General features: G+C 36.3%; 1 protein-coding gene across 2 annotated transcripts in view; it reads right to left on the bottom strand.

Annotated features, from left to right (window-relative positions):
- GPD2 (glycerol-3-phosphate dehydrogenase 2 (mitochondrial)) overlaps positions 1 to 12035 on the bottom strand; it is a 155058-nt gene that overhangs the window by 31769 nt on the left and 111254 nt on the right. For both annotated transcript variants that reach the window (XM_011949203.1, XM_011949202.1), the window contains exons 7-9: positions 8780 to 8944; positions 7808 to 7952; positions 1020 to 1213 (exon numbers count right to left, since the gene is read on the bottom strand). In XM_011949203.1, coding sequence (XP_011804593.1) covers positions 1020 to 1213; positions 7808 to 7952; positions 8780 to 8944 — 504 coding nt within the window. The remainder of the gene's footprint in view (positions 1 to 1019; positions 1214 to 7807; positions 7953 to 8779; positions 8945 to 12035) is intronic.

Genomic DNA, 12035 nt, shown 5'->3' on the forward strand with positions numbered 1-12035 from the left:
AAAGCAAAACAAAACAAAACAAAAAGGCTTATGTTTCATGCAAGAGAATTTAGCATTTTTCCTAAAGTGAATGAGAAGATATCTAAAGCATATTTTTGTGCAGAGAAGTGATGATCAGAATTATGTTTTAGAAAGAAAGTTCTAGTAGAAGGATTGGACTGGACAGGGATAGAGAACTGACCTAAGGAGGCCATTGAGGGGCCAGTGCAACTGTTCAAGTGAGAAATGGCACAGATGTGAACCAGGGCAATGAAGTGGCTGAGGGACCTGCCTGGTATTCAGAGTGAGCATAGATAGGCATTAGACTGGATATGGAAAGAGAAAGGATACCAAAAATAAGCACACCATTTCTAGTTTGAGTGACTAGGTGCATGGTGAGACTCAACTGAGAGAGGAAATATAGAAGCACAACGTTGGGGAACTTCTGAGACTGGCTTGAATGAAAACAAAATAAAAACTATATAAATTACCAAAGAAAATGCTCTGACAGTCAAGTTGAAATGCCCCAGTAAGAACAGGAAGAAAGTAAACTTTGGCTTTTTCCATTAAAATAAGTAACTTATCCTTCTTTGCTAAACCCGTTGGTCAACATTATACTTTCCATGTAGCAACAGACCATTAAGCATCTTACAAATACAGTTCTAGCCTCTTGTTTATTTGCTTAATTATTTCCTATAAATCAGACCTTCCTAAGCTGTAGAAATTAAACTGTAATGTACACATTTCATCCTTTTCTGGAAGCACATGAGTGTTCAGAGCTAGAGGGGGCTACTCTGATCTTGCCATTAGAAATTATCAGAAAAGGACTGCATGAGTTTCATGTGGGTATAGAAAGTAGAGGAGAAAAGGCAATTTCTTCCCATTGTGTTAGAATTTGGCCCTCATAAATGTTCTCAGAGGCACAGGAGGACAAGTGTGAAGATGAGTCAGACTGGAGACATAGCAGTTATCCAGTGAGAGCTGGAATGGCTTGCGAGATATGGACACAGAGAGACAAACTTAAAGGAATGCTCAGTTACCTTCAACATCACAACTCAGGTAATTACGCACTTCGTTCAAAATGAAGTTGATATCTTCTTCTGAAGGAATTGGATGGTGTGTAACATCAGTTGGAGTATCAGTAGTGCCAGCGATCGTCATCTTTTGCCAGGGTAAGAAGAAAATAACTCGCCCATCGCTGGTCGCTGGGTCAAGAAGTCCCATGCTCTCTGGGCTGAGGTACAAAGAAGGGTTATTTATTTCTGAAATTTTCAGAAGTTTAACATTAATCTGCATTCTAAAAACTATTTATTCATTAATTCCAAATAAGCAAACAAAAAAGATATGATCTATTACTTGTACTTCCCCTACCCTAGAAGCTCCTAAAAGAAAAAAATAACAAAATAGAATGAAACAAATGTGATGATAATAACATTCCACAGCAGAGCTACCTCTTCCTTCCCCACTTCAATAATGCAAGGCTAGTTAGGAAAGTGGGCTTCAACTTCCAAATGTTTGAGTTTCATACTCCTTGGACCATTCACATCAGATAATGTCAGCAGGATAAATGTCTATAATTTCCTTTATAATGGTAAACTACGGGTATGTCTTCAACCTTTTTTCAAGAATAGCCAAAGTATTTTCCTGGGACATTTGACATTTCATCGCTCAGGAGAAATTCTCAGGAATACATGAGAAAGTGAAGGGTCTACCTTTCTAGAAACTAAAATGTAATCACAAAGTTCTTTACTACTTTATGCCTAGATGAACTCGGGCCACTTCTCCAAATATGAGATTTCTTACTTTATTTTGAGGTTACAAAAATCTCAAGAAGTGCATCTAGAAGAAAAGAGCTCCAGTTTTTACTACTCCCTAAATGACAATGTCCTATGATTAGGTCAAACAGGAGAGGAACATGTTAGCAACGAAAATCTTTCACGTAGAAGACACTAGAGTGTACTACGCTAAATCAAGGTACAATGCTGCCTCTACTGACAGACTATATAAAATCTCCCAAAACTAGAGTCAAAAATTTTTACTGACATTTACTATTCTAAAATCAAATAATAAAACATATTTGAAAGAATAGGTAACTGTAAACAAACATTAACAAAACCCATCATTTTGTTTTTAAATCACTAAAAAGAGATGTTTTATTTTGTTCCTTAGCCATTCAAAGAAATTTGGAGATGTTAAAAGAGTGAGAGGAATCTTAAAGTGTCCTATTCAAGTAGAACACTACAAATCTTCAGCTAGCTGCTTCAATTTGACTGGATTCTTGTATCAAGCCAATGTTACTGATATTTTCTATAAATATGTTTTTAGCTTCTATTAACGTTATTTCTTAAATAGGAAACATAATTCTATTTGGTTTGAACAAATTTCAAGAAATCCCTCTTACACATACATTTAAAAGGACATACAGTCAGATTTTTATCTTTATCATCATTCTCGTAAAATTTTTTTAAAAAATGATTTATTCCAATGTGTAAAAATGAAAGGCTAACAACTGTGTAAAAAATAATAATAACATTTTATATATAAAAAAGAAACATATAGGCAGTTCAACTAATGCATCTCCTTTATTTAAACCACAAGGAGTATGAGTCTTTCCCTTCAAAAAACTCTTGGCCACATGAAACGCTTGCCCTGTCTACTCAACCTTAGCAGCAAGAAGTCACTGTTCACAGCCTATCTGAGACATTCCGGAGAGAGTGGGTAGAAGTTCTTCTACTTAGCTAATCCAAAAAGCATTCCGGAAATCTGCAATCATTTAAACCGCAGCTCAGAGTCCCACCTTCACTCAGCGTTACTTAGAGAAAATAATTTTACTTTTACTCTAATATATTGAAAACTACAAATATCAAGTATTTTTGATCTCTAAATATGATTATTTTTTTCTTTGCATTTATCATAAAACTCTCTAAAAATCTTAGAAGAAACTAGTTAATCACATGTTTTGTAAGTATATTTTTTGATCCTGGGTTGATATGCCCTTAGATTACATCAGTCACTTTGAGATTAGAAATGAGAATAGAACACTCAGAGTTCAAGCACTCTATCTGATAAATAGAACTATATTGAAATAAAAAAATATATTCCATATTCTAACACTTGATAAACACATTATATGCTAACATATTTTATATGACTATATCATGGACCAGACATCATATGATGTGTCTAAAATAATAAACCTGATAAAGTTAATCATAAAATTACAATATTCATCAACCTAAAAAGGAAATACCATTAGAAAGGCACAACTACTGAATCCTTTAAAAACTTTCAATGCAATAAAGTAGTTTAAAAGGTGAACATGATGGTTACCAACACACACGTAACTGGAACCTGTAGAGAATCAACTGCTTAAGTGAAGACATATGTGACAAACATAAAATTAACAAGCACAGAGGGAAGACAAAGCTATTAATGAATGCTATAAAAATTTAAGAATCCACTTGGAAATATCTTTCATCAGTTCTAAATTACGTAATTCACACTCTCCCTTAGGGAAAAGTTTGTTTTCTCATGAAGGATTAATTTTGCAAGTTCACACTAAAGTCTGAGAATGGATATCTACTATAGTGATAGTATACATAATGCAACAAAGCATAGATCTTTTTTCAATATATACGATTCATTTGACATCAGGAGGGAAAGCCTGCTGCTAATTTATGTGTGTGTCTAGGATTAAATGTAATGAACATTCTTCTCATGCAGACCATCACTTTCCTGAAGTGCCCTTAGTTAAACTGAAATCAATTTATTGTTAACTACTTAGCAATCAGTATTAGAGTTAACAGTATGTACACACATTATAGAAAAAAAAATTGACCTCTTGTCAGTAGCAAAAAGCATCAGTAGGCTAAACAAGGATGATTATTTTCTGCATTTCAGTCATTTGGTATATTATCGCTGCTTTTGGAAGAGCATCTAGCCATAACTCTCAAGGAAATTCCAGATTTGTTCTTAATATAAAGAGTGGCTTTCAAAATTTCTGTGTTGTGTTTTCCAAAATTAAAACAATTTTTCCTTCTTCCTCTCTTCCCCTAAAAAGCTGCTATCATGGTGTAAGATAATTCTACAGGTGGAACATTAGTTAACGTTACAACAAAATTAACAAATGCTATGAAGATATTTCTGAAAACAGCCCAAGAAGATACACTGCACATATGGCTCTTTACTCTTTCTTTGCCAGCCTACACACAATAAATCCATGGTTACTGAACTCACTGCATTTCCAAATGGATCAGGTACTAACTGAAACATGCCTGGTCTTAAATTATCATTAGCCAGTTGTGGGGCAGCCCCAGAAGCTTTGGTTCATCCCTGAAGATGTAGTCAAAACTGTTGAGTAACAGCTGCTAAGTATGACTGTCTGATGATACCACAGAGTCATTTCAGTTTGGGATCTCCTAATATCACCCAAGAGAATGACCTGATAGGGAGAGGAAAACCACCCCTACGGGATGCCAGAAATAGTTGCCTCAAGGTCAGTCCTGAATGAGGGAATGAACCCTTAATCTAGGTCACAATCCAAAGAGAAGGGGCTCATCTGTAAGAGAGCCTGAATGGGAACTAGGCTGCAGACCATTCCTTTAAAGCTTCCAACAGGATAGATAGTGGTTATAGCTCACAGTGCTAAAAATGGGCATATTAATTCCTCCCAAAATAGAATGAGGTCACTTGCTGCATCTTAGCCTGAGACAGACCTAGCTGTTACTAACACCATCATGCTTCAGGAGACCTGAAGCTAACGCTGAATTTTTAGGATACAGAATGTTTAAAATATTACATCTGGGTAATATATACCTTTATTCTTAAGAGACACGAAATCTACTCGTTACTAAATGTATAAAGCATAGTATAGAACAATATATGTAACATGACCATTTTCACACAAAATTTTTAACAGAATACATATTTGTGCTTATAAAAACATTTTATGGAAGGAATTGGAAGAAGAGGTTATTAATTACCAGAGAAGAACTGAGGAAGGGAACAAAAGGTAGGCGGAATAAGAGGCAGGCTTTCAATTTGCATTTTCATATTTCTATTTTTTTCTATGGTGATTGAAATTTCTAGTTATGTACTTACATTATTCATTTATTTTTATCTACAGGGGTTACCCGGGCAGTAAGTTGAAGAAGAATCATGTTTTATTTTCATATTTTAAATTCACCATATTAAAAAATCTCATAAATGTTACATTAAAATTTTAATATAAAAAAAGCAACAATCTCAATATAAGCAAGTTAACATAAAAAAAATTTAGTAGGATTCATTCAAAAAATATTTACTAGGCACTATTACTTGCCAGACACTGTACCAATAGCTGGGGATACAGCAGTCTATAAAACAGAAAAAATAACCCAAAGATCATTGTCAAACCTTATACCAGTTAGGTATTATCAAGATATAAGGGTCCAGGCACGGTGGCTCACGCCTGTAATCCCAGCACTTTGGGAGGCAAGGTGGGTGGATCACTTGAGGCCAGGAGGTTGAGACCAGCCTGGCCAACATGCTGAAACCCTGTCTCTACTAAAAATATGAAAATTAGCTGGGTGTGGTGGCAGGCCAGCTACTCTGGAGGCTGAGGCAGGAGAATCACTTGAACTTGGGAGGCGGAGGTTGCAGTGGGCCAAGATGGCACCACCACACTCCAGCCTAGGTGACATAGCAAAACTTCATCTCAAAAAAAAAAAGATATAAGGAACCAGAAGCAGAAAGAAGTAGCTTACCCAGGCCACACAGCCCAAGGAAAAGTAATGAACAAACCCCAGAAGTCCTATAGCAAGGTATCACTTTAATTCTGCGTACAATCTCCTTGTCTCTGCACTCTGAAAGGGCAGAATGTTTTCCCATTTTAATGACTGGAAAGCTAAGGTTCACAAAATAAAATGGCTTGTCCCAAAGGATGTAATTGTTTACTGACAGAATTAACATAAGGCCTGTGGGGAACAGTATGTGTCTTCTGACATCATGGGATGATAGTGAAGAAAACATAAGGCACACAACAAATGAGAATATGTTGAATCTAGTAAAATCTAAACAAATATAAGACTTATGATGATTGCATCTACACTCCATTCTTAGAGATATTTACAAACAAAAACTCATAAACTAGCTGGCCTTAGATATTTTTAACTGAACACAAAAGCGTATACAATTGCATCTGGAACTAATGTTGAAAACTTCTCTATATACAAGAAACATATGGGACATTTACATATATTTATTTTTCTCCTTTTCATTTGAACTAAGCTTCCGGTTAACAGTTTTAAAAACTCAATTGGGTACCACTGCGTAAGTTTCTATTATCTTATGCAGTGGTGCCTTAAGAGGCACCTTGATGTCTCCAGTCCAAAGTAAAAATCCTACAGACTATCTGTTTCTCTCACATACACATTTTGAAAACACAAAGGAAATCTTGGAAGTTGGTGGATAAAAAATTCTCTTTAATTATTTTCTCAGAAGTGTATCTGGTACCAATTAGTTAGATTTAGTTACCGGACAACCAACAACTAAAAAGGCAGCATGGTCTATAGCATAGCAGGATAGCATTCTAGGAGAATACAAGTATTAAACAAAATATCATAGGTTCTACACATCTACTTTATCAAATATTAAAACCTGTATATTCCCTTTATGGAAAATCATTAAAAAATGGAAAGAAGTAACTCTCACCCATAATCATATTACCTCGAAATAATCACCATTCACATTTAACATATTTCCTTCCAGTCTTTTTCTATATACATTGTTAGAACCTATAGCACATAAAATATCAAGTCCTGCACTCTAAATTAACATTGCATCATTAGTGTTTACCTAGGGCATTAAAATTATTTATAATTACAATTCTTAATGACTATATAATATGCCCTTGTGCGGTTATACCATAATTTATCTATTACCCTAAGGTGAGGAACTGAAGCAGCTTCTAATATTTCTCAACTACAAACAATGCCATAATGAATACTGTTGCACATAAGACATTATGTCATATAGAATTACTACTTTGCCTACTAGGTTTATCACATATGGAAATAAAAACAGTACACATGCTCTATACCCTTAGCATGGCCATATGAATTTTTTCTATAAATAACTTAAAATGTATGCTATGGGTAATTATTTTTTAGCCAGAATCACACAAATGTTTCTTTTGTAATTTATTAAAAATTTCAAGTACATATAAAAAGAGTTTAATGACCCTGCATGTACCCATCACCCAGTTTACATGATTTTCATTTAATAGCTATTATTTCATCTCTACTCCTACCCATTCCTTCATCCTCAATTATCTTTTTTAATTTGATAGGTTAGATATTATATCTGGTTTTTGCTTGCTACTATATTTTTTAAAAATCTATTTCAAAAGTTATAAACCTAAGAATACTTGGGTAGCCCACATCTTCAGATTCTTCATAAGCAAATTTGGGTATTCTGCAAAATTAATGTATTATTGTTTTAACTAAAATACGTCCTTTATAAAAAATTTTGCAAAATTAGTTTTGTTAATGACTTAAGTGAAAGTTTAATTCAAAAATACCAGTGCTTAGTCTCTGAAGGTGACTACATTGACCAAAGAAAAATAAATCCCAAAGCATTAACCCTTAGAAATAAGTATTGCCATAAGTGGCTAAAACGTCCCAAGTCTGGTTTGTATTTTGTATTTAGGAAGAGTTCCTTTACTTATTTCTCCTGATTTTGAACAGCAGGTTAGACCATCTATTGTTATGCTAGAAGAAGAAATTAACCACAGACAATCTCTCCTGACCCTCTTCCTTGGGTGACAACTGCCACATTGGAAGACAGTTACCTGTAATAACCAGGCATCACAATATGGACACCAGCACTTGGCTGGCAGATAGCTGCTGCGTCTTTATCATCCATTTTGCGCACAGAGTCCGTGAAAGGTCCCGTGGCATTGATAACACATTTGGCTCTCACGTCAAATTCCTGCCCTGTGAAAGAAAGTGGCATCAATCACACACCCCATTTGCTTCTCTGTTAACGGATGCTGTGTATTACTAATTCATCTATTAACCTATGGTGAAGTATACTGCATACCACACTAAGTGACCTGAGCAGCTCAAGTTATTGAAGAGCCGAACAAAAGGCTCGTATCTGAGTGAATTTAGCAAAAACAAGTCTGAATTGAAGAAAGAAAAGCATTCCACTTTCTCATTATGGATTTCAGTCTATCTTATAAGTGCCCAGCATCAAAGCACCAAACATGAAAAAGTAGAATGAGTAAATAAGCCACTTTCTCTTGACAACTCAAATGTGTAAGCAGCATCGCTGTGAGAAAACGTATATCACAGAGCTTTTGTTCAAGAAACGATATAATTTTGAAACTGCTTACCTATGTAGCGCTACAGCCAGGGCAATAATGAAAATCTAAATAAAGTTAAAGATGATTCACTTTAACAGCGTGTAAATGCAATGCCTGTGTCACCAAATGATACTTTGAAACTTGGCACATTTATTTAATTTTATTAATGATATGTTTTTGTAAAGAAAATGGAATGCATTCATAGCTGTGGGAATTTGGTGGGCATTTGATTATTATCATTATCGTTATTACAACTATAATACAAAGGGGAAAAATTGCCAAGCCCCACAAGGGAAATGTCGTTAAACCAGTCATTGTTGATGATAAGGAATATAATTAATACGACTCTGAAGAGTGGCTTAAATGAAAGAGAAGTGACAGAAAAATAATAATTCAGTCATTATATAAGCTAGGCAAGACACTAAGAAACACCTCCCTCCCAGAGACCTGGCATACCTGTGAGGACATCCTTGCACCGTGCGCCGCTCACACGCACTTTCCCTGTCTGGGGGTCTGTCTTCTTGAGCAAGCTCACTACCTCCATGTAATTGGCTGTGGCAGCCCCATACCTGGCAGCAGTCAGAGCAATGGCAAGGTTCATCCGTGCATCGTTATGTTGTCCTGCAGCGGGGAAAGCATCAGGGGAGGGACAGGAGTCACCTCGAGCCACAGACTGGTGGTACAGAAGTGTGTCACAACAGATATGTCACATCTGTCCCTGTCACCTAGGATATACATGATGGCTGGGCGGCTTGACAGGGCACGATTTAAAAATACACATTCTCAGCCAGGCATCTACCTGCCACTTCAGCAAGTGCATTTCGCGTACCGTAAAAATAGTGAAAATATCCCTTTCCTACAGAGCTGACATCAACTATCTGAAAGTTAAGAAATAAGTAATTATTCTCTCAGTGTTGGAACATATGTATATGTCAGGCTTTTCCTAATACAGACGAATCATAAGCATGAAAGTGAAGCAGCTCAAAACTTCAGAGTATTTGACACCCCAACTGGTGTTGATGAACAATTTTTATGAGTATTTTTATGTGTATGTGCTCTAATATTCAAAATCAAGAGCTTAATCTTCCATACAGTATTTCTCAGTATTCTGTAAAAGGGTTTTTCTTGGTCTGAATTTTGATCAGGGCTCCTTAAAATGTAACTTTTTTTTAATCACACATAAAAGGTAAGAAATTAAGCAGGGCGAAATTTAATTACAGAACAATTCCTACCTGTATTGTTAAAGATTTATTGCTGAAAAATCCTAGTTAAAGAAAACTAAGGGGGAGGAGGAGGGGGGAAAGATGATTAATCACTTTAAAATACTGGCATCACTAGAGACTTTTTTCTATTTATTATTGCCAGTGGAGTTAACGCTGACCAGGAAGAATTACTCTACATTGCAAGGGCCAGGTTCTCTGTGCCCTGAATAATTAATTATCCAGGGCTAGATGTATTGAAGCAGGGTTCAAATTCCTACACACTGGGATCAGTTCTATCAAGATAATACTGATAAAGGGATGAATTTGTAATGGATATTGTTGTTGATTTATGTTGCCAGCATACCAAACATTTAGTATAAATGGTTTATGTAAAGTTTCTTCCTTGTGATTCAGTCTGTGCAGGGCTAGCAGCACTACAGAAGTAATCTGTTCCAGCTAAAAGGGCAAAGTTATAAAGACAGAATCAATGACTGAAGATTCTGCTGCCCCTCCCCACAAACGTCTGATTCTAAAACCACTGAATATAATCGGCTAAGAATTATCCCCCCAAAATTAAATGCTCTATCAAGTGGAGAACATTAAACCTCAACATGCAAAATAAGGAGTTGCTTTATCTAACAATTAATAGAATGAAAGTAGGAGAAGAAAAAACAACAATGACAACAGCAGTAGTCGAGCTGTAAGTGGGAAGGGTAGCAATTCCATAGTTTCCACTTGGCATGATCCTAAAGTTGCTTAAAATCATAAGTATATTTGAAGTTAAGCTTAAGAAATCAGTTTTTATTAATGTAGGGTTCCTTGCTTAAAACTGGAATACATTTTATAAAACTAAATGCACGAAAACAGTCCAAAGAAACGAAATAAAATTTCCATTACAGATCTTCTCCTTAAATTAAGAAAATAACACAGTACCCATCCCACCCCATCTTTCTGGTTGATTTATATATCTAACAAGGAAACACCCTGCCCCACAAAGGCACATATCTGGTATTACAAGAAATCCAAGTCATGCTTGCTCTCACCGTAGGTGTAGAGAAACTCTCACCCATTCAGGTGTGCCTTGAAGCCTCTGGAAAGCCATGTGTAAATGAAATATTTTAAATCCTAAATAAAGTCACTATTTAAAGGAACCAGGCAGAAATTCCATTTATGAAATGGTAGCTCCTTTAGAAAATAGTTACACATTCATCTGACTCTAAGGTGACTTTAAAAAGATAAATTTTTCTTTTAATATGTGTTTAAAATATAAAATCTCATTGGAGCAGTATAGGTTATAATTCTTCAAACTCTGTTGCTTCCATACTAACAAATGTTCCCTAATTAGCATCTAAATCTGAGTATGATTGCAGGAAGCAAGGTTAACTTCAGTCTAAAATGTGAGGTGGAAACAAGTTCCTATGGTCCTTGTTTTTCTATGTCCACTCCCCAATTCCCAGCAGCACCTGTCTTGACTCAAATCTGAGATGTCACTTACACATAAAGGCCGTTCATGATATGATCCTCGTCTGCCATGGTTCATAGTGCCTAGAATTATGAAATCATTTGTAGCTCCCTGAACATTCATGTCATTTTCCACCTTGCCTTTCCACACACTTATTCTTCTGGCTGGATACCATCCTGGAAGTTCTGAGAAACCTCAGTTCATCTCTCATGATCGAGCTCAAATGTCTAGTTCTGCATCTCCTGGAGGGATGCAGAAAGTCTCCCTTTATCTGCATCCTTCCAGGGCAAAATTATTCACTGCTTCCTCTCGGTCAACATTTTATTTTGTACATACTTTTTTAAATAGTCTTTATGATACTTTAATCATCCAGGTGTCCATCTACTTCCAAAAATGAAAATCCTTTGTTATGAGTCAGGCACTGTGACAAATGCAGGGAATATAACTGAGAAAGATACAGGGTGATCTCTACCCTCATGAAACTTACATCCCATTGTAGTTACTGTACAATTCCCACGTCTCAAGAGAAGTCAGAAAGGCTTACTTGTTTGGCTTTGTTTTTTTCTAGTTATTATTAGGTACATAATACGTTCCAATTACTGTTGAGTTTAGCCTAATTCCATTCACTGTGTTAAACAAACAGGTATTGAAATTCTTTTATCTCTAACTACAAATGGAGTATTTTCTCTTGTTAAAGAAATTTCAGGCCCGGCACGGTGGCTCAAGCCTGTAATCCCAGCACTTTGGGAGGCCGAGGCAGGCGGATCACGAGGGCAGGAGATTGAGACCATCCTGACTAACACGGTGAAGCCCCGTCTCTACTAAAAAATGCAAAAAAAAAAACTAGCCGAGCGAGGTGGCAGGCGCCTGTAGTCCCACCTACTCGGGAGGCTGAGGCAGGAGAATGGCGGGAACCTGGCTAACACAGTGAAACCCCGTCTCTACTAAAAAATACAAAAAAAAAAACTAGCCGAGCGAGGTGGCGGGCGCCTATAATCCCAGCTACTCGGGAGGCTGAGGCAGGAGAATGGCATGAACCCGGGAGGCG

Source organism: Colobus angolensis, unplaced genomic scaffold (assembly GCF_000951035.1).
Source record: "Colobus angolensis palliatus isolate OR3802 unplaced genomic scaffold, Cang.pa_1.0 Scaffold292, whole genome shotgun sequence".
NCBI classification, from domain to species: Eukaryota; Metazoa; Chordata; class Mammalia; order Primates; family Cercopithecidae; genus Colobus; species Colobus angolensis.